General features: G+C 31.7%; 3 protein-coding genes and 1 non-coding gene across 15 annotated transcripts; all 4 read left to right on the top strand.

Moving 5' to 3' along the window:
• Positions 1-147: 147 nt before the first annotated feature.
• LOC104700217 (phosphatidylinositol/phosphatidylcholine transfer protein SFH10) lies at positions 148-4,136 on the top strand. 12 transcript variants are annotated; one of them, XM_087461219.1, is made up of 15 exons: positions 148-341; positions 539-666; positions 797-1,031; positions 1,118-1,217; positions 1,321-1,587; positions 1,722-1,799; positions 1,888-1,989; positions 2,073-2,122; positions 2,215-2,314; positions 2,428-2,523; positions 2,641-2,706; positions 2,814-2,874; positions 2,963-3,351; positions 3,462-3,536; positions 3,781-4,136. In XM_087461219.1, the coding sequence occupies exons 2-15, from the start codon at positions 651-653 to the stop codon at positions 3,790-3,792; spliced, it is 1,647 nt and encodes a 548-aa protein (XP_087317345.1). In that variant the 5' UTR covers positions 148-341; positions 539-650; the 3' UTR covers positions 3,793-4,136. The 12 variants fall into 12 exon arrangements, 10 of the variants coding, with proteins under 10 accessions (XP_087317345.1, XP_087317342.1, XP_087317365.1 ...); XR_015563677.1 differs by having other exon boundaries at positions 180-341; positions 3,462-3,633; XM_087461216.1 differs by lacking the exon at positions 3,781-4,136 and having other exon boundaries at positions 178-341; positions 3,462-3,673.
• TRNAH-GUG (transfer RNA histidin (anticodon GUG)) lies at positions 4,137-4,208 on the top strand. Its single transcript has one exon. It is a non-coding gene; the product is annotated as a tRNA-His (tRNA).
• A 459-nt stretch (positions 4,209-4,667) lies between these two features.
• LOC104700207 (mitogen-activated protein kinase 7) lies at positions 4,668-6,812 on the top strand. Its single transcript, XM_010415687.3, has 3 exons — positions 4,668-4,994; positions 5,309-5,748; positions 5,838-6,812. Exons 2-3 carry the CDS (start codon positions 5,326-5,328, stop codon positions 6,510-6,512), a joined length of 1,098 nt encoding a protein of 365 aa, XP_010413989.1. The 5' UTR covers positions 4,668-4,994; positions 5,309-5,325; the 3' UTR covers positions 6,513-6,812.
• Positions 6,813-17,695: 10,883 nt separating this feature from the next.
• On the top strand, positions 17,696-19,247 carry LOC104700200 (bZIP transcription factor 2). The gene has a single exon (XM_010415677.3). It carries the CDS (start codon positions 18,466-18,468, stop codon positions 18,976-18,978), a length of 513 nt encoding a protein of 170 aa, XP_010413979.1. The 5' UTR covers positions 17,696-18,465; the 3' UTR covers positions 18,979-19,247.
• Positions 19,248-20,344: the final 1,097 nt, after the last annotated feature.

Raw genomic sequence — 20,344 nt, 5'->3', positions numbered from 1 at the left:
GTGGTTCTTGACAAAAAAAAAAATTAGAATAAAAAATATTTAAATATATGTTTCTATACAATTAATTCTTTTAATAAAATTTTGGTTCGAATAAAATATTTCTGTAAAACAACAAATGCATGTGATCATCTCTTTCTTTCCGTTTCTATATGGGGAATATACAAAGAACAAAAGAGAGAGAGAAAGAGAAATGGAGAAGAGTATCATCAATGGTTGGTCAAGAGAGATAACACAAAAACATGGGGTGTAGCTTTTAAAGAAAAGATTAATAGATATTTTTGGACATTTTTTAAATCTCCTTTTTTATCTCTCACCAATTTCTCATTTTCCTCTTTGCAGAGGTAATTTATCGTTTTTTTTCGTTTTTTTGTTCCTCCATATTCATCATCGTCACCAATGCTTTAATTATGCATGTGTTTCTTTTCGAAAGATGATCGAATCAGTTGATGATTTAGTCATAGATTGTGTTTTGGATTGGGATGTGTTTTGAGTCTGTCATTTTTAAGTCTTATGATATTTGGGGATGTGATCTTTGCAGGCATTTGGATAAGACTTTGGTTCTGTTATTATAAGAACACTCTTTTTGGAGTGCTCTTCTCGCCTGCCCGTATCTGCCTAAATCCACGCCTATCTTAAATACATAACATATCATGTCTCTCACCGTTGGTACATCTATGTTCTTTTTGACCATTGATTAATATTATTATATATATATATTTTTTTTTTCTTTTATGAATCCTTCTCTTTGTTACCTTTCATGACGTGTGTTTTTTTTATGGATCTTGTACTTAATTAGATAATGATGTATGTGTTCTGGAGACACCCAATGTGTGTTCTTTTAAAAAAAGGAGTTGCTCCAAGTTGAGCTGTTCCTTGACTAAGAAGAGAAGAAGTAGCAAAGTGATGTCCGTGGAGATCATCGAGGATGAGCATGACGCTGAGGAGTTAAAGGCGGTTGATGCATTCCGCCAAGCGCTTATTCTCGATGAACTGCTTCCGGACAAACATGATGATTACCATATGATGCTCAGGTAATTTAGCTGTCTTAAACTATTCATATAATAGATCATGCTAATGAACTAATTAGGCTTAAGCTTGTAAAGTTCTGTATGTGTAGGTTTTTGAAAGCCAGAAAATTTGATCTCGAGAAAACTAAACAAATGTGGTCTGACATGCTCCTATGGAGGAAGGAGTTTGGTGCTGACACAATTATGGAGGTATGTACTGTTGTACACTATGGAGCTTTTATGGAATCTTGAAGGTACGTGCATTGCGATTGAAAATTTATAAAAAAAAATTGTTTGTATGTATATCTCTTAGGATTTTGAATTTAAGGAAATAGATGAAGTGTTGAAATACTACCCTCATGGACACCATGGAGTCGACAAGGAAGGTCGACCCGTGTACATTGAGAGGCTAGGTCAAGTAGACTCTACCAAGTTAATGCAAGTTACGACTATGGATAGATATGTAAACTACCATGTGATGGAGTTTGAGAGGACTTTCAATGTTAAGTTCCCAGCATGCTCCATTGCAGCAAAGAAACACATTGATCAAAGTACAACAATTCTTGATGTCCAAGGAGTGGTACGTAAGACAAATTGAATCTTATAAATGGTAGAAACTATTATCCAATATTGACCAAAAATAGTGTAAATCACTTTTTATGAAACCAACCTATTATACAAAATTCATAATTAAAACTCCTGTGGTCACAATAGGGGCTAAAAAACTTCAACAAGGCAGCAAGGGATTTGATTACTCGTCTTCAAAAGGTCGATGGCGACAACTATCCCGAGGTGAGTTTTGTACTATCATCTTATTATGTCTGATTCTTGGTCACTCGATTTATTTGTTTTTCTCATTTCTTACATGTCATCGGCTTAGACCTTGAACAGGATGTTTATCATCAATGCTGGCTCAGGATTTAGGATGTTGTGGAGCACGGTTAAGTCCTTCCTTGACCCAAAGACTACAGCAAAGATCCATGCAAGTATCTAAAACCTCTTTGCTATCTGTCTGGATGTTCTAGTGAAAGATATTCTAACTACTTTAGCTTATAAAATATTCAGGTTCTTGGTAACAAGTACCAAAGCAAGTTGCTTGAGATAATTGATGCCACGTGAGCTTTACAAAAAACTTCCGCATGAACTCTCCAAAGAGATATAGTATTTCTCTGTGTATAAATATGCATATCATGTTTCCTTGTATTAGTGAGCTGCCTGAGTTTCTAGGAGGTTCGTGTACTTGTGCTGAGAATGGAGGTTGCATGCGCTCGGACAAAGGTCCATGGAACAATCCAGATATTATGAAGGTCTGTATTCGACAAATTCTTTGATATAATATTAGCAACAACAACTCTTATATTGTAGTTAGTTTAGGTCCTTCTCTATGAAAACTAAGCTGATTCTCCCCATTGACCTACAGAGGGTAAATAATGGTGACCACAAATGTTCAAAGAGATCTCAAGCTGAAAATGCTGCAGAAAATACTACCTTTGAGGAAGATATTGTGCACTCCAAGGTCTTGCTTGCCTTGATCTAATCTATATGCATCAATAATCTTTCTTAACAAATATTTTCAGTAAATTCCTTGTGAAACAAGTTGAATGTCACTCATTCATGTTATATCATTTCCCAGGGAAATGACTCTGCAGCTGAGGAAGCTCTTGAAACTGACCACTCACAACTCTCTCCCTGTCAAAATGTCAGAATGACACTACTTTCCTGAAACATGTTGTATATATATGTCCGTATATGGCCAAAGTCCAAAGAATTTGAATGTTTCTTCTACTTTCTCCCCTTGTATCTCAGGTCGTTGTTGCTCACCCAGCATGGAACATACCAGAAGCTCACAAATTTTCCATCTCAAAAGGTAGATCTTGTGCAAACACAACTTAAGACCCAAATACTACTCCTAGTTAAAAAGATTTGAATTTAAATACTTCTCTGTGATTGAACAGGAGATGTTTACGCTATTCAAGAAGCTTGCAAAGCTACAAATGAAATTGGGAGGTCACCTGTTTTCACTGGCGTGATGGCTTTTGTGATGGGTGTATTCACCATGATTAGAGTTACTAAAAATGTTCCAAGGAAGCTGACCGAGTCTACATTATACTCGACCCCAGTTTACTGCGATAACAACTCGATGAACAAGAGCTTAATGCAATCAACATCCACCATCTCAGGGGAGGATTTCATGGCCTTCATGAAAAGAATGGCTGAGCTTGAGCACAAAGTCAACATCTTGAGTGCGCAGCCAGCAACTATGCCTCCTGAGAAGGAAGAAATGCTTAATGCTGCTATTAGCCAAGTCGATGTCTTAGAACAAGAGCTTGCTGCGACCAAGAAGGTAACATAGAAGGAAACTTAATATCACTCGTTCTCATCTCCTCATTTTCACTATGAATTTTATGTTTCTTCCACTATCTCTCCCATTAAAAAGTTCTTGGATCTTCACAGGCTCTAGATGATTCTCTTGGTCGACAAAAGGACCTCGTGGCATACATTGAGAGAAAGAAAAAGAAGAAGAAGTTGGTACGTGTTGATCAAATTCAAGGTCGTCGGTTCGAGTGATGCTTGAGAGAGGGGACCATAAAAAATGTTTTGGTTTCTGGCGTGAGAAAAATTACGGGTCTAGGCCCGAACCTTTTACTTATTCAAAAAAATAAAAATTAAAGGCCATTGAAGACATGAATCATGTGTAGTGCTTACAAAGCATTAATTGGATTTTGTCATGGTTATTTGAACTGGTGTTTTGCTTGCTTTTATCTCTGCGCAGTTCACTTGGTGAGTGAAGAACATGAGGACGAAGAAGCCGCTAGAGGAGTAAGCGGTTCTAAATTAATGGTGGATTGGTGCACTCATATCACTGACTTAAAAAATCCTACAGTCATACTAAAATTAAGTGATTCTTGGAAGAATTAAATTTAGTTTTGTCTCTGTATATATATCTTCCTTAGATGGTTTACTCGCATCATATTATGCGAGGTTTACTCGAATTTATAAGAATTATAATGTAGTTTTATATTCAAAAGTTAAGTAGTGTGCTTTTATTTTTTGTCATCTAATATGTTTCGCTTTTTTGTGATAAATAATGTGTATCTATATGTTATTTGTGAGAAGTTAATAACAAAAGTGGCTGTAGTTTAGTGGTAAGAATTCCACGTTGTGGCCGTGGAGACCTGGGCTCGAATCCCAGCAGCCACACTTAAATTTTATTTTTTAAAATCGCTTCGACGAAAGCTCCGTTTCAAACAGAGGGTTTCTTGAAACCAAACCAGAGTAGTTGTAATGACGCACTCTTTAAAGTTAGGTTTAACTTCACCGGCTCTTAGTGGAAACTTCGGTTCGGACAACAACAACAAGATGAAGTCTCCCCCAATCAACGTTAGCCACGTGTTACTTTTCACTGCACCCACGTGCTTAGTAGCCGGTTACTTGATCCATTTAAACCCTCAATTTCTGTGTATTCGTGTACGTATATACCAAGATTAATTCTACTTAATACTAAAATCTTTACTCAAATTTTTTCTATTAGTTACAAAATTCAATTACCAAATATAGTAATAAATAATCCTGATTTGTAAGAAAATAAAAAATATCAACAAGACTTTTTGAGATTTATTTTATTTAAGATAGTTTGTAACTGAAGTTTTTTTTTTTTTTGTAACACAAAAAAAAATATCTAAATCTATCTAGAAAAGAATGTCGTTTTCGTAATTAGAAGACTTGCATCAAACCAAACGTATTTTGCTTCTTTCCTTTGCTTCTTCTTCCTTCTTCTTCCTTCCCTAAACATTCCCATTCCTCCCCTGTATGGGTCTCACCACTTCCTAACTCTTCCTCTCCTTCTCTCTCTTATATCTTCTGTCTGGTTTTAGCTATATCATGAAGAAGCAATCTCAATTCAGATCCAATCATACCCTTGTCCTCTTTATCTGATCATCTTCAACAACAACGAATTTGGCTTCTTTAATTTCAGTTTTTTTGGGGGTATGTTATGTTCCATCTCTTCCTCTGTTTGATAGAGCTTCTTTTTGAGTTTTTTTTTTATTCTGATTACGCTTAAAGTTTGCTTTTTTTTTTATTGGGAGTAGTAAGATTGATAGCTAAGTAAAGGTATATGTATAAAAAAAATAGTTGGAGTTTCACTTTTTTTTTAAGACGTAAAGAAGAATAAAGCTTCAATGATTTCACAAAAATTCCTGAAATTTCGATAAATATCTATAAACCCTTTTTCAGAATTTTGCCAATTTGGGGGAAAAATATACTGAAAAGTTTTGGTTTTGTTTTTTTTTTTGGTTTAGGAGAGAGAGAGAGAGAAATGGCGATGTTGGTTGAGCCACCAAATGGGATTAAACAGAAAGGGAAACATTACTACTCTATGTGGCAAACATTGTTCGAAATCGATACTAAGTATGTTCCTATCAAACCCATTGGTAGAGGAGCTTATGGTGTGGTTTGTTCTTCCATCAACCGAGAGACTAACGAGAGAGTTGCTATTAAAAAGATTCACAATGTCTTTGAGAATCGTGTTGATGCTTTGAGGACGTTGAGGGAACTTAAGCTTCTTAGGCATGTGAGGCATGATAATGTCATCGCTCTTAAAGATGTTATGTTGCCTGCTGTTAGATCGAGTTTCAAAGATGTGTATTTGGTTTATGAGCTGATGGATACTGATCTTCATCAGATTATTAAATCCTCTCAGTCTCTTTCTGATGATCACTGCAAGTACTTCTTGTTTCAGGTAACGTCGTATGTCCTTCCCTTAGTAAGTCTACATTTTTGAGTTTTATCGGTTTGTTGTAATATTGACATTTTGTTTGTTATGTTTAGTTGCTAAGGGGTTTGAAGTATCTTCACTCTGCAAACATCCTTCACCGTGACTTGAAGCCAGGGAACCTCTTAGTCAATGCTAATTGTGATCTCAAGATTTGTGATTTCGGGTTAGCGAGAACTAGCCAAGGCAATGAGCAGTTCATGACGGAGTACGTGGTTACACGTTGGTACCGAGCACCAGAGCTTCTTCTTTGCTGTGATAACTATGGAACTTCCATTGATGTTTGGTCAGTTGGATGCATATTTGCTGAGATTCTTGGTAGGAAACCGATCTTCCCGGGAACAGAATGTCTCAACCAGCTTAAGCTAATCATCAATGTTGTTGGTAGCCAGCAAGAATCTGATATTCGGTTCATAGACAACCCGAAAGCTCGAAGGTTTATAAAGTCTCTTCCTTTCTCAAGAGGAACACATCTCTCCAATCTTTATCCACAAGCCAATCCTCTAGCTATAGATTTGTTACAGAGGATGCTTGTGTTTGATCCAACCAAGAGAATCTCTGTAACAGATGCACTCTTGCACCCCTACATGGCGGGGCTGTTTGATCCTGGATCCAACCCGCCTGCAAATGTCCCAATCGCTCTGGACATAGATGAGAACATGGAGGAACCAATGATCAGAGAGATGATGTGGAATGAGATGCTGTATTACCACCCTGAAGCTGATATCTGAAACGCCTAATCAATCATCGTCAATGATCATCAAGAGTAAGCTTTTTACAGTTTTTTTTTTCTTTCTTTCTACAATGCAGCTTTGATGTTATGTAATATAGCGAGTCCACAAACGCGGAAACAAATGGATAAAAATGCCTGGTGCTTTGATCTCGCCTGGTTTGATGATTTAGTTGCAGTGAGTGAGTGAGTAGTAGCAAGTTAGTAACAGAGTTTGAAATGTTGCTCTCAGTATCACTTTCCCACTTTGTAAATTTGACTGTTTGTTACTAAGTTAAAAGGCTTTGTTCTTCTTACATTATTTTTGAGTTGTTGATGAGTTTACTTCAGATTTTTAAGACCAAATCCTGTATTTTGTAAGTTATTTGTCATTAGATGCTCATACTATATCAAGTAATATGCTACCTTTTAAAAAGCGGACCAACATGTTTTCTCTATTGATTAGAACGGAAAATTGGATATTGTGTCACTTCATATTTTTTACTCTATTTATAAAACAACCAAAAAAATTTCACAAATTTTATTACTTAATAATTTTTAACTTGAAATTAGTGTGTGTATGTATGTGTGTGTGTGTGTGTGTGTTTTTATTTATAGACTATAGTATGCGCCTATTTATCGCAATTCGAATTAGTAAACAATAAACGAAAATATTAAAAAAAATCTTTGAAAACATTAAACATATTATTTTTAGTTCAAAAAAAAACAGTATAAATAAGAATGGAATAATAAGATATAGGGCTGACCTAAACATTAAGAGGGCCCCAAGCACAACTCAACTTGTGGCCCATTAGCTTAGAAAATTAACCTTTTTTAAAAGAAAATTAGTGTATATAAAATAAACTTAACAATGACATCGACGACAAAATACAAAACTAGTATAACTGTATGTCTGTATCCCACCTGGTTATTGGAACAGTAAACTTTTTTTTTTTTGGACCAATGTGCTGCTGAGTTTTTAGGCCACATAAATAAATGGTATGGTTGGAATAGAAACTCCAGGCCCAAGTTTCTATTTTTGGCTGATGGTCGCGTCAGAAAGGTGTTAACTGTTACCTACTTTGACCTATCTACTGTATAAAACAAGATTTAATGTGTATTATATCTCATCAATTTGTTAAATTACTAGGTTTTGAACCTACGCTACACATGGTTTATTTGATATATTTTGATAAAAATTATATATGATTGATTACGGTAATAGAATATTATCTCATAAAAAAAATTAAAATTTATCTCATACAAAAAAATTAAAATTAGTACTAAGGAAAAAAATTAAATTTCAGATACACAATTTTTAAAAATATAAAAATCAGTTTTGTTATAAAATCAAATCTGATAAAAAAATCATAAATTTAACTTGACGTCGAGACGAGGCAAATCAAACTGATGCCCTCACATATCCTAAACCATGTTCTTTGACCACGAGAAAAACGAAACAATTTTATAATCATGAATTTAACTCGTTTTCATATTTAATTGATCGCTACCACCTATGTTTTCGTGTTTTTTATTCAATGTTTTCTTATTCTACATATTCTTTCTTGTCATTTTCATTGTCAAAGTTTGTGTTAATTTTCATCGTAACTTTTACCGTTTGGTTCTTCTTTATACTCTTTTTCTTCTTCTTCCTCGTCAACTTCTTCATATTCTTCCACTGAAAAACCTTTTTTTAGACTACCATACAACTTGATAACTCATCAAACTCCAAGAACAAAATCATTTCTTTTCTCATAAAATTTGTAAAATTCATGATTACCAGCATAGTGAACACATGCACCCAATTATTGACAATTTTATCCATATACTTATTTGGTTTTAGATCCACGCGTTTAGAAACTTCTCAAACCAAAATCCTTACTTGGTTTATAATATTTTAAAAACATAATAAAATATACTAATAATTATTTATTTAATATGAATCATATGATATATAGAAATATGAGTACACTATAAGAACATATTAATTATAAATAAATAATATAAGTTATATTATATCATCAAATAATATCAACCATATCATATTATCAAATAGCTGTAACCGTATATAACAGTAACCGCTTGAACCGTAACCGTTTAATCGTTTGTTCAACGGTTATGGCTAAGGTTACAAAAATTTCTAACCATAACCGATGATTAATAATCCTTAACCGTGACAACCGTAACCCTGGTCATGCCTATGTATATCTAATAAAATATGTGTGTTTGTCGTCTATCTTTCTTCTTTAAACCTCAAAATTTGATTCAAACATCAAATTAAGGTCTTACAGCTCATATGAAATAAAAAGCACAAATGTGGATAAATAAGATAATTTATGTTTTACATCAATATTTTTAATATTTTAAACTTTTAAATGGTTTCGAAATATAAAATTTGAAACTTTTAAATTTTTTTAATATTTATAATATTTTAAACTTTTAGTATTTAAAAACTTTTTAAAAGTTAAGAATTTTTAAAAGTTTCAATATTTATAATATTTAAACTTTTAAAATTTTTAAATATTATAATATTTTTTTGAAACTGTTTAAAGTTTTAATTTGATCAAATAAAAATCGAGATCAAACTAAATAAAACTTTTAAACTTGGACGCCTGATAAATCAAGTTTTCCTGCTCATTCGTTGTTGGAAACATATTAATCTTATTTATACTTATTTTGAACCATTGTCTAAAAAAATTCCAGCCGATGTGGGATATTGTGCTTAGTTCTTTGATTTCCATAAATTTAAAATTTTTCCTTTTTCTAAAAAATTCTGTAAATTTAAAAAAATGTTAATAAATGACATGTAATTGTTTAAAATAATTCTTAATATAGAAAATTCTGGAAATTGTATAAAATGTTAATAAGTGATATGTTAAATTTCCATTGGTTGTTTAAAATCCTATGTGTACGGATTTAGAAGCTTATAGCTCCTACTTTTTATTAGTATAGATGATTAATTAAAGTTTCTGTCTAAATTTTGTGTTTTTTTTTTTCTCGACATTAATATGCATTATTACCTAGTTGTTATACATAGAACTAGGTGATACCTCGTGCTACAACACGGGATTAAATATTTTGTTAGTTACTTTTTTTTGTAATGTAGTTTTTTATTTTTGACGTATTTTCTTTGTTTATATATTGTTTATTTGTATATTTGGGGTTATACAGTAAATTGGAAATCTTAATAGAGTAAGTAGTTTGTAAAATGTAGTTTGTCATGGAAATAGATACACCGCAATATCGGATAGTAGTTTTGTAAGAGAATAGACACTCCGCAATATTGAATAGTAGTTTTGTAAGAGGATATACACACCGCAATATCAGATAGTAGTTTTGTAAGAGTATGAGTTTTTCTTTATTTTGGTTTATCGTCAAAAGATGAGAAGTTGCTTGTTAAATTTTAGTGTGAGATATTTCAATAGTTAGGAAACCATTGTATTTTTAGTGAGATTAGGTATATTTAGGTTATCATTTAGAAGTTAATATTTAATATATCAAATCTCAGCAACATCGTAAAAACCAATTTAATTTATAGTTTGATAAAAATACATGTTTTGACGGGTTTAACTCAAAAAAAAATATATTTTAAAATTTTTAAGAGTAAAAATATTAATATTACTTAAATATTTATAGACTTAAATATATTATAATATTTTAAACTTTTAACGGAGTTCAAATATTTATAATAATTTAAACATTCTATAAAAATTTAAATATTTATAATCTCTTAAAAAATTTTAAAAAACGTAAATATATTATAATATATTTACTTTTTAAAAGTTTAAATATGCTCAAATATATAACCAAATTAAACTGTTAAATTTGGATACCTGATAAATCAAGCTTCCTGCTCATTTGTACGCAAAACATATTAGTCATATATTTATAGTGATTATGAACTATATTCCAAAATATTTAGTCGATGTGGGATATGCAGTACACATTTTCTGTAAATTAATTTATAACTTTACTCAAAACATATTAGTCATATATTTATAGTGATTATGAACTATATTCCAAAATATTTAGTCGATGTGGGATATGCAGTACACATTTTCTGTAAATTAGTTTACAACTTTACATATATATAATTTCTGCGTTTTTTTATTCTTTCCATCTATACTAATCATAATTAATTACTATGATTTTGTTAAGGAAATATTGAAAAATCTAAACTAAATGATGATTTGTTTTTATTTAATTGTATTAAGTTGATTTTATGTTTCTGTAAATATCTCACAATATAAAAGCAAATCAAATAAGTTTACATATATATACAATTTCGTATTTAATCTATTGATTATTTTGGAAGCAACAAAGTCACAATCCATAAGTATTAAAGATTTCTCATTATTATTAATATTCATAATAATTATAGGGATTAAGTATGGTAATAGTTAATATCTGATATTATTGAAGCCATTAAATACTCGAATACAAGTTTCCTTATTTATAGGGATAAGACCTTGTTTGGTTGTGTGAATAATTATTCTTGAATCAAACCAAATACACGATCCGAATAGTATTAACCTGGATTACAAACGGATCCGCGTGTAGATTTTTGTTCTATTACCAGGTTAAAGAAGATCCGTGTCCCGACCCGGTCATAATTAAGTGGGCGATTAAGGGGTATAATAGTCATTTATTGAAATCGAAACTATAGGGTAATTTAATTAAATTAAGTGATTCTCTAATCATTTTTAATGAAAAACGTAACAAAACAAAGTCACGGTATAATTTGAGTTTAGTGGGTACTTCTGCTTTAATAGTATAGATTACAAAAAAAATTAGTTGACAAAAAAAATTACAAACTTTTATTATTTCTCCAATTATATATATATATATATATATATGTATAAGATACATATTCCAATGAGGATGAATATTTCATGTCCAATCAACAAAATTTCTACTTCGAAATGTATTGATACATTATCACTGATTTATTATGCACATTGTTTTCGTTTTTATTTTGAATTCTTAATTTCTCCAAAGTAGTACCATTACAAAGTTTGAAATTTTGAATGTTATATTGTAGAAGAAACTGATTGTAAATTATCTTAAATATATCTACGCACACTCGTACACACACACACACACACAAAAAAAAAGAAAAAAAAAGCAGTTGACATGCTGAAGATGCATGTTAGCCTTTCAAAAATTATCCATTCAAAGGATCATTATATTGTTAGCTGATGAATTATAAATAAATTTTACCTCTAGTAAGGAAAAAAGGATATAATGAAGAACAAGTGAACAACCCACTCCAAATATGTAATGCATGAAAGTATGTTATTCACTTTATTTGATGGATACCGCAAGTATGAAGATTAATTGGATAAAAGCATGTATTTCCACCCCATTCTACTCAGTATCATTTAATGGGGAATTGGTAGGGTTCTTTCCGGGCAAGAAGGGGTTAAGACAAGGAGATCCAATTTCCTCTTCATTGTTTGTGTTGGCTATGGACTTCTTATCTAAACTTCTAGACATAGCAGCTGCTGAAGGTTCTATTCGCAAGCATCCTCTCTGTATGGACCCTATTGTCACTCATCTCAGCTTCGCAGATGATGTTCTCATTTTCTTTGATGGTTCAGAGTACTCTTTGCACGGTATTTTGGATGTTTTGAGAGAGTTTCATGTTGCTTCGGGTTTGGATGTCAACCTGAGTAAGTCATGTCTTTTTCTTGATGGGAATAACTTGACCATGTCTAGAATTCTTGCTGCTAGATTTGGTCTAACTCAGGGTTCTCTTCCAGTAAGGTATCTCGGTCTACCTCTATTACCACACAAACTGAAACCGCTTGATTATCAGCCTCTTATTGACAGGATCAAAGCTAGAATTTCCTCATGGAAAGTCAGGCATCTATCTTTTGCTGGAAGACTCCAGTTAATACAATCAGTTTTGTACAGCATCATCAATTTTTGGGCTGCGGTTTTTCCACTTCCCAAAGGTTGCTTGGATAAACTTGAGCAAATCTGCAGTGCTTTTTTGTGGACAGGTGCTCCTAACTCTGCTAGAGGTGCCAAAGTTTCTTGGGATTCAGTCTGCACTCCAAAGAGAGAAGGAGGCTTGGGTCTTCGAAAGCTGCAAGATTCTAATGTTGTGTTTGGTCTAAAGTTGATATGGTTATTGTTTGCTGGTGGAGGTTCTCTTTGGGTTTCATGGATTCACAAGGTCATAATTAGAGGAAGACTATTCTGGGATACAGATTTTCAGAATTCTGGAAGCTGGATTTGGAAGAGGTTGGTCAAGCTACGCTCTCTAGCTAGACCTCACATTTCTTGTCATGTGCAATCAGGTTCTTTAGCATTGTTCTGGCATGATGATTGGACTGGTCTTGGCCCTTTAATTGATTTAACAGGTGTAAATGGTCCCATGGTTACTGGAATTCCTTCAACAAATTCTGTCTCTCAGGCCATTTCAAATGGCTCTTGGCTTTTGCCTCGTGGAAGACATCCACTTTTACTTCTTTTGCGGGCTTGTTTACCACCAACTCCACCAGAACTTTCTCCAACAGATTCAGATTATTTTTTGTGGCGTAACTCACATAATGATACGCCAGGATTTTTCTCATCTTCTAAAACTTGGGCCAGCCTGCATCCTCGTTCAACAGTTCAAGTTCCGTGGTTTAAGTCTGTTTGGTTTAGCCAAAGAATTCCTAAGCACACATTTATTCTCTGGGTGATTCTTCGGGATAGACTAACAACAAGGGATCGACTTAGGAGTTGGGGTCTAAGTGTGCCGGGTCAGTGTCTCCTTTGTTCCTCAGCTATGGAATCGAAACAACACCTTTTCTTTGACTGTGTTTTTAGCAAGGAAGTGTGGACTGCTTTCTTCGTGCATCATAATCTCTCTCCCCCGTCTCTTTTTGATGATATTGTGCAATGGGTTAGATCTCCTACGTCTAATGCCAGGCTCAATGTAATCTATAAACTGATTTTCCAAGCCGCTATTTACTTCATTTGGAAAGAGAGAAATTCAAGACTTCACACTAGCAATGCAAAATCGGCAGCTATTTTGGTCAAAGAGATACAGCTCATCATTCGTGCTAAGTTACTTGGTCTGGATCGAAAAAATGTGTTTTTGCATTCTTCAGTGGCAGCACCACCTCAGCAACTTCATGATACTTATCTCTCCGCATGGTTTCAGTTCATACAACCTTAGCATGAAGCTTGTCCTTCTTCTTGGGTTTGGGTTTGGTTTTTAGCCGTAACTTGCTCTGTCTTCTCTTCAATTTCTACTTTAACTCTTTCACCTACTGGGTTTTTTTTCTCTTCAGTTCATCTTTTAGATCGATATTGTATTTTAAATGTTGTTCCTTGGAGAAAGAAGATGAATAAAGGTATTATTATTAAAAAAAAAAAAAAAAAAAAAAAAAAAAAAAAAAAAAAAAAAAAAAGTATGAAGATTAACTATTACATTTGCTTTAACAAAAACAGAAAAGAAAACTATTACTCTCGTTTCATTTAGCACAAAAATTCATTTAGACAATTAATCAGAACAATTAGATAAACTGGTTGGACTTTAAAATCTAGTTTTCGTATATAATTTGAGATAATTAAATGTCTTTTATAAATTCAATAACAAAATAGAAATAATTTTCTTTACGCACACACATGACATAAGAAAATCATCTGATGACAATCGTGTGATTTTTTTTACTTTTTAAAGATGCAGAGAATCAAATCACTTTTAACAGAGCACATGACCTGTAATCTTGTACAAAATCTTCTTCAACAGAAGTAAAATAAAGCTTTTTTTTTTCCTTGCCTCTTTAAGGCTTTGCTTAGTGGTGAAGTAGTACATAATAGTAGCTCTTTCTTTGTTTTTCTATATACTATATAGTGTAAGTATTCGCATATTAAACTATTGCCGACCTAAAAAAAGTAAGAAACTTCTAAATCACTAAAATATTGCTTGAAACACTGAAAGTCTGAAACTATTACTCTTCAAGACTTGGTATCTCATTTTTATGGAAAATATACTTTTATTATTTAGGTATTCGACTTTTAAAGACCTTTTACAAAAATGAATAACGCGAGCTAATTTCTATGTTTTGAGTTTTCTGTATTGATTTTTATGGCTAAGCTTTAAAATAGGTCAGAATAAGTTTTCATTTTGTTTTGAGACAAACAAAGTATGTAAATAGAAAAAGCTTTCGAAATTTATATTAAACGAGCCGAAAATGCTGACTTACAAGTCATTTGTAAATTAATCAACTCAATAATCATAAGATAAGTGACATCATGGATATGTCATTACATGTTTAAACTTTTATAAAAGAGGTTCAATGAATATAAAATAAATCGTTGTTTGGGAATATTCCTCATCAATTACATCATTGAGATATTTAATTGTCTAAAATTCATTTAGACAATTAATCAGAACAATTAAAATTCATTTATTTAATTGTTCTTTTAATTTTAAATTAATGAGAAAATTATTTTTCTTTTAAAAAAGGAATGGTCCAATTTAAGGTCTGACCTATGAGCTGTGGTTGGTTGCATGCAGTGACTTTGTTTTTAATTTTTTTTATTAACTGTTACTTTTCTCCTCATCTTTCCACTCTTCTCTTTTCTTTCTCAAAGTTGGAGGCCAACAATTTGTGACTCAGTAAGCAGCCCTTTTTTTTGTAGTACATTGTTTATAAAAAAATTCATGTCTAATGCCTAGTCGTATAATACATCACTACTTTTTGTGAATAAATATATTGACTTTTCAGGTAATCTGGTATGTATTATGCTGTAAACGGTTTAAACAATAAACTATTAATTTCTCTTGGGTCAATTCAGTTTTGTTTTTAAATGGGTTAGTTCGTATATGAGTTTTTAACGTTTTAGCATCTGTGAACAGTTCTAGGAATCGAGTCGACATATATAGTCATGTTGCCTAATGCCTATTAACTTGAGTACTTGACAATACAAATAGGTTTTAACCACATCTAATTTGCAAAGTATATGCTAGTGGTACTTTCACAAATCTTAATAAAGAAACATTAACATAATAAAAAAAAATTAAGTTAAAAATTATGATGGCCCCTTCCAACCTAACGTTGCATTGTCTTATCTTATTGAATCATGAAAACATACTTAATATGTTTTCTCATTATTAATACTTGATACGTAAACCGGGACGTCATTGATAAAAGCAAAACACTTAAACTTGAAAATAATAATAACAATTAATACAATTTCTGACAAAGAAAGATTCCCTAATACATGGTGGAGAATTATATTGAAGGAAATTTTTGTTAAAATACTGTCTTTTTGATACCAGAAAATATTTGGGGGGAAGCCTTTTTGTAAAGAAACAATTATTTTTAAAAAGATTGTGATGTTTTTGGAAAACAATTTTTAATGGTATCTTAGAATATTCCTCTTAAAATAATTTAATTTAAGGATTCACATATCATTTTGATAAAAACTCATCAATAGAGAAATAATGTTAATAGGGATTTCACCTAACCCAAATGCGGTATTTGGCAATTATTCGTCATTTTCATTTCCGATTAAGGAGTGATTTTGATAGATTTAACAATATTTTATACAATTAAAAAAAATTGTTATAATGAAGTTCCAGAAGAGATGAGCTATGGACCCATGTGATTATTGTCCCCTGCCTCTGCTTAGAGGTTAAGTGTTAATCACCTTTATGTATGTATTTTTGTATATACTAATGTTTCTTTGGCCAAATAGTTAAAGTATAGTTTAATTTTAAATTGGAGCTTTGACGTTTATTAAGAGCCGCTCATTGAGAACATGGATTGTGCAATGCACGTGGTCTCGTACGGTGCAGATCTATAAAAGAGATTCCCGTCAAAGACGGTGTCGTGCATTGTAGTGTAGTTGGTGAATTAGATTAATACTTCAGCAACGGTAACTCAAATGTGTTTCAGGTGAAGTGAAACTGTTAAAGTTGTGTCAGCAGCCTTTTTACTCACTTTTATAAGTTACTAGGATTCGGGTCAGCGCACAGTGCAGACACAAAAATAAATTAAATAAACTATAAGAGGAAAGACTTAATCAAATTAATATGACGAAATATTTTAAATTGTATTTTCGATTAATAATATGGTCGAGTACTAGCTATTCCCATTTGAATAAAAAATATGTGGTATGAGTTATAATTTAATATTTTATGTTAATATCCTTGTTGTTTCAATTTAAATAGTTTATCATTTATTAAAATAAGGGTATTAAACTACACGCTTTTATTAATTTGTGTATTAATCTACCAACCAAAAATTATAGATTCAAATATATATGATTAATCATAAATTATCTTTGAGTGTTTTTTATTTTCTCTAGACATATAGGAGGTCATTTTTTATCTCTCCGCCTCCATAATTTTTTTATAGTAAGCTTCATATTTACAAATACTGTATAGATAATCAATTTTAGTTAAAAATATACATGACTTTCAACCCAAATATATATATATATATGATTAAGAAACATATCAGAGTGTTTTCCTTCAAAACTGTAGTTTAAATGGGAAGCAAGGAATACGATTACATTAAAAAAAATTCAAAAGAGAAAAACATATCTTTACTTTTGATGATAAGATGGTGCTCAACTATACAAGACGAGGTCGTTCATTTATTCTTTTATTTTAAACTGGAAGCAATATTATGGAATATGTCAAGCATCCTCGTAGCATTGATATATACCGTAAAAGATTTAATTTTACGAATATAGTATATTTATGTGTAAATTATTGTTCTGAAATTATTTTAAACTCGGATTTTAAACTTAAAGTTAAATATAAATGTATTGTCATATAAAATTCTTTTAATGTATTATATGAGTTATATCACTATACATATTTCAATTTTTAAAAAATTACTGTCACATTTTTTTCAACGAAAATTACTTTATTCACTTTTTTAAAATGTAAACAAATACCCAAACAAATAAAATACCGATTTAAAATATTGAAAAATCAAATTTAAAACCACTCTAAACATATTTCACAAAATGCTTTAAATAAAATTGCCCTAGATATATGCTTAATATCACTTTTGATTCACTACTAATAATGTACTCAAAACCATTGACTGAGAATTATGGTACTAACAAATATTACATTAAAGATTATACTATGTAGTTTTCTACTAATAAAGATGCAATTTTCAAGACTTTGACTGTTTTTGTCCTAATAATAATCTTGATTATCTGGTCAAGTTTAACCTACCTATTTGTCCACCGTACAACATATCATTAATCCATTACACCATTCAAAATTTAATACAGTCTTACCACTATCAAAGTACGGTATATCATTTACCAAAGAAAAAAAAAGCAACCACCTACTGACCTACACAATAAAAAAAAAAATACAATTAATAAATTGTAATAAAACGATGGGCGCGTATTCCAGCTTTCCACCATCCATTATTTCCTAAAAAACAATACACAAGTGGATGAGATACTTGAGATTTGGTTTCTATATAATCCACAACAGACCCTTCATCAAAAACCTCTTTCCCCTTCACACATCTTCTCTTCCTTATCTCCTTAACAAAATCTTTATTTATCTTCCATCTCCTCTGTTTTTTGCATCTTCTCCACAACAAAACATCTTCATTACCTCTCCTCTGTTTTAATATTTTCTTCTTTCTCTGTTCTGTCATCATCAGAACACAAAAAAACATATTCAGACCGTAAAACCATAAAAACCAAGTCTTTGATGTTCGGAAACTGATGACTCCGGTTCTCTGCGAAATCCTGCTCTCTGGGCTCACGGTTAAATCTGCTCTCCGCCGTAGAACCCATCTCGTTCAATCTTTCTCCGTCGTCTTCCTCTACTGGTTTTACAACGTTTCATGAATTGTTACAAACTCCAAATCTAAATCATAAAGTTAAAATTACATACAATATTCATTAATTTTCAGACAACGTAAAAAAAAAACCATTAAGATCTGTCCTTTGTAATTTTTGTAAGTTTTCTTGTTTTTAAAAAAATATCAATGGCGTCATCAAGCAGCACGTACCGGAGCTCTAGCTCTTCCGACGGCGGTAATAACAACCCATCTTCAGACTCCGTCGTCACCGTCGACGAGCGAAAACGTAAAAGAATGCTGTCGAACCGTGAGTCTGCACGTAGGTCAAGGATGCGTAAACAAAAACACGTTGACGATCTAACGGCTCAGATCAATCAGCTGTCGAACGACAACCGTCAGATCTTGAACAGCCTCACCGTGACATCTCAGCTTTACATGAAGATCCAAGCCGAGAACTCTGTTCTCACCGCTCAGATGTCTGAGCTTAGCACCAGGCTCCAGTCTTTGAACGAGATCGTTGATCTCGTTCAATCCAACGGTGCAGGATTTGGTGTTGACCAGATCGACGGCTGTGGTTTCGATGATCGTACGGTTGGGATTGACGGATATTACGATGATATGATGAGTGGTGTTAATCATTGGGGTGGTTCGGTTTACTCTAACCAACCCATCATGGCTAATGATATCAATATGTATTGATTAATAAAATTAATTAAGGATTAGTATCTCTTATTATTATTGTTGCCCCTCCTTTTTTGTTTTTTTTTTTAAGTTTAGCTTTTTGTTTTTTTGGGTTGGTGTGATGATGTAATTATAGTACATGCATCTTTGATTGGTTGGAAGGATAAATATCAACTTTATATATATATATATATATATATTTGGGGCATATATATGAGTTGTATACTTTGTCATGTATTGGTGTGTGTTTTGTTATAATTATATGATTGATTATGTTTATGTTATCATGATTTTGTCTTCACTTTAATTATTCCAATTGTTTTTGAGATATGGTTTGTTTATAGTATTATAATCAATATTTTTAAACAAAACTATGATTATAAACATACTAATTACTAGTAGTTGTATTTCCCTATTTCGAGAAAAACACCTATTTGGATTTGTAATTTAATAAGAAAGACAAACACACATTTAAGAGAGCTTTTTGGTTGATGGTTTTGGTTCATTTTGAGATGCAATTATAAGTATTATGTACGGTATGTTATTTGATTAGTTATTTTGGGGTTTTGTACTCTTTTTTTTTTTGGGAGTGAAAATACAATTTTCATTTCATAATAAACTTATACCTGATTTGGTACAAACGATAAAAGAGTTGTCTTTAATTTGCTAATGCATCAGCTTAACTATTAAACTTCCTAGAAATAAAGGAGAAGCTAATTTTATGAAAACAAGAGAATATAATTAGGATATCGTGAAGAATTCTAGACTTCTATCTGAGGAATCTCCGATTTGATTACTACAATCATTTGTTTAGAACTAGAATCAAGTGAAATGACATTTTTTAAAGGTTTAATTTTAACATGTAAAAAATATATGTCAAATTTTAAAAAATTAACCAGCAGTCACCAATGTCACTGTTAACTTTATTGAATAAAAAATTATATATTAAATCATCGACTTGTATTTTTGCAAGCCAAGGTAAACTTGAAAAAATTGTTATATTGATGGTTTTTTCTTTGCATAAAACATAGATGATCAAATCTTAGGGTTATCATTATTTAGAAGTCTATTAAAACCTTCCTCAGTTAAACATTTTCGCTATATAAAAGGACGACAGAAATTCATAATAATCAATTATTGTTTTTTTTATATTAAAGCACTATTCATATAAAAGGACAGTATTTCAAATGATTCAATTTTTATATTAAAGCACTATTCATATAAAAAGGACAGTATTTCAAATGATCAATGATTTTTCTTAAAAAAATTTGATGGCAGTATATGTGAAAAGTATATATTAAAGTTTATTGTACGAACGCAAAACGTTTATAAAAACATGATGGTGTGTATCTTAAAGATTTTCTTGTATTTATTACATATGTGG

The sequence above is a fragment of the Camelina sativa genome, chromosome 1 (assembly GCF_030686135.1).
Source record: "Camelina sativa cultivar CO46 ecotype springtype chromosome 1, ASM3068613v1".
NCBI classification, from domain to species: domain Eukaryota; kingdom Viridiplantae; phylum Streptophyta; class Magnoliopsida; order Brassicales; family Brassicaceae; genus Camelina; species Camelina sativa.
Note: the sequence above shows the minus strand (reverse complement) of the source record. Positions and strands in the feature narration are given on the sequence as shown.

Bases quoted from the DNA above. Each gene is read 5' to 3' on its own strand.
- LOC104700200 (XM_010415677.3), top strand. From the start codon at position 18,466: ATGGCGTCATCAAGCAGCACGTACCGGAGCTCTAGCTCTTCCGACGGC.
- LOC104700207 (XM_010415687.3), top strand. From the start codon at position 5,326: ATGGCGATGTTGGTTGAGCCACCAAATGGGATTAAACAGAAAGGGAAA. The intron at 5,749-5,837 runs GTAACGTCGTAT...TGTTATGTTTAG, and splicing joins GCAAGTACTTCTTGTTTCAG to TTGCTAAGGGGTTTGAAGTA.
- LOC104700217 (XM_087461216.1), top strand. The intron at 1,032-1,117 runs GTAATTTAGCTG...CTGTATGTGTAG, and splicing joins GATTACCATATGATGCTCAG to GTTTTTGAAAGCCAGAAAAT. The intron at 1,218-1,320 runs GTATGTACTGTT...TATATCTCTTAG, and splicing joins GTGCTGACACAATTATGGAG to GATTTTGAATTTAAGGAAAT.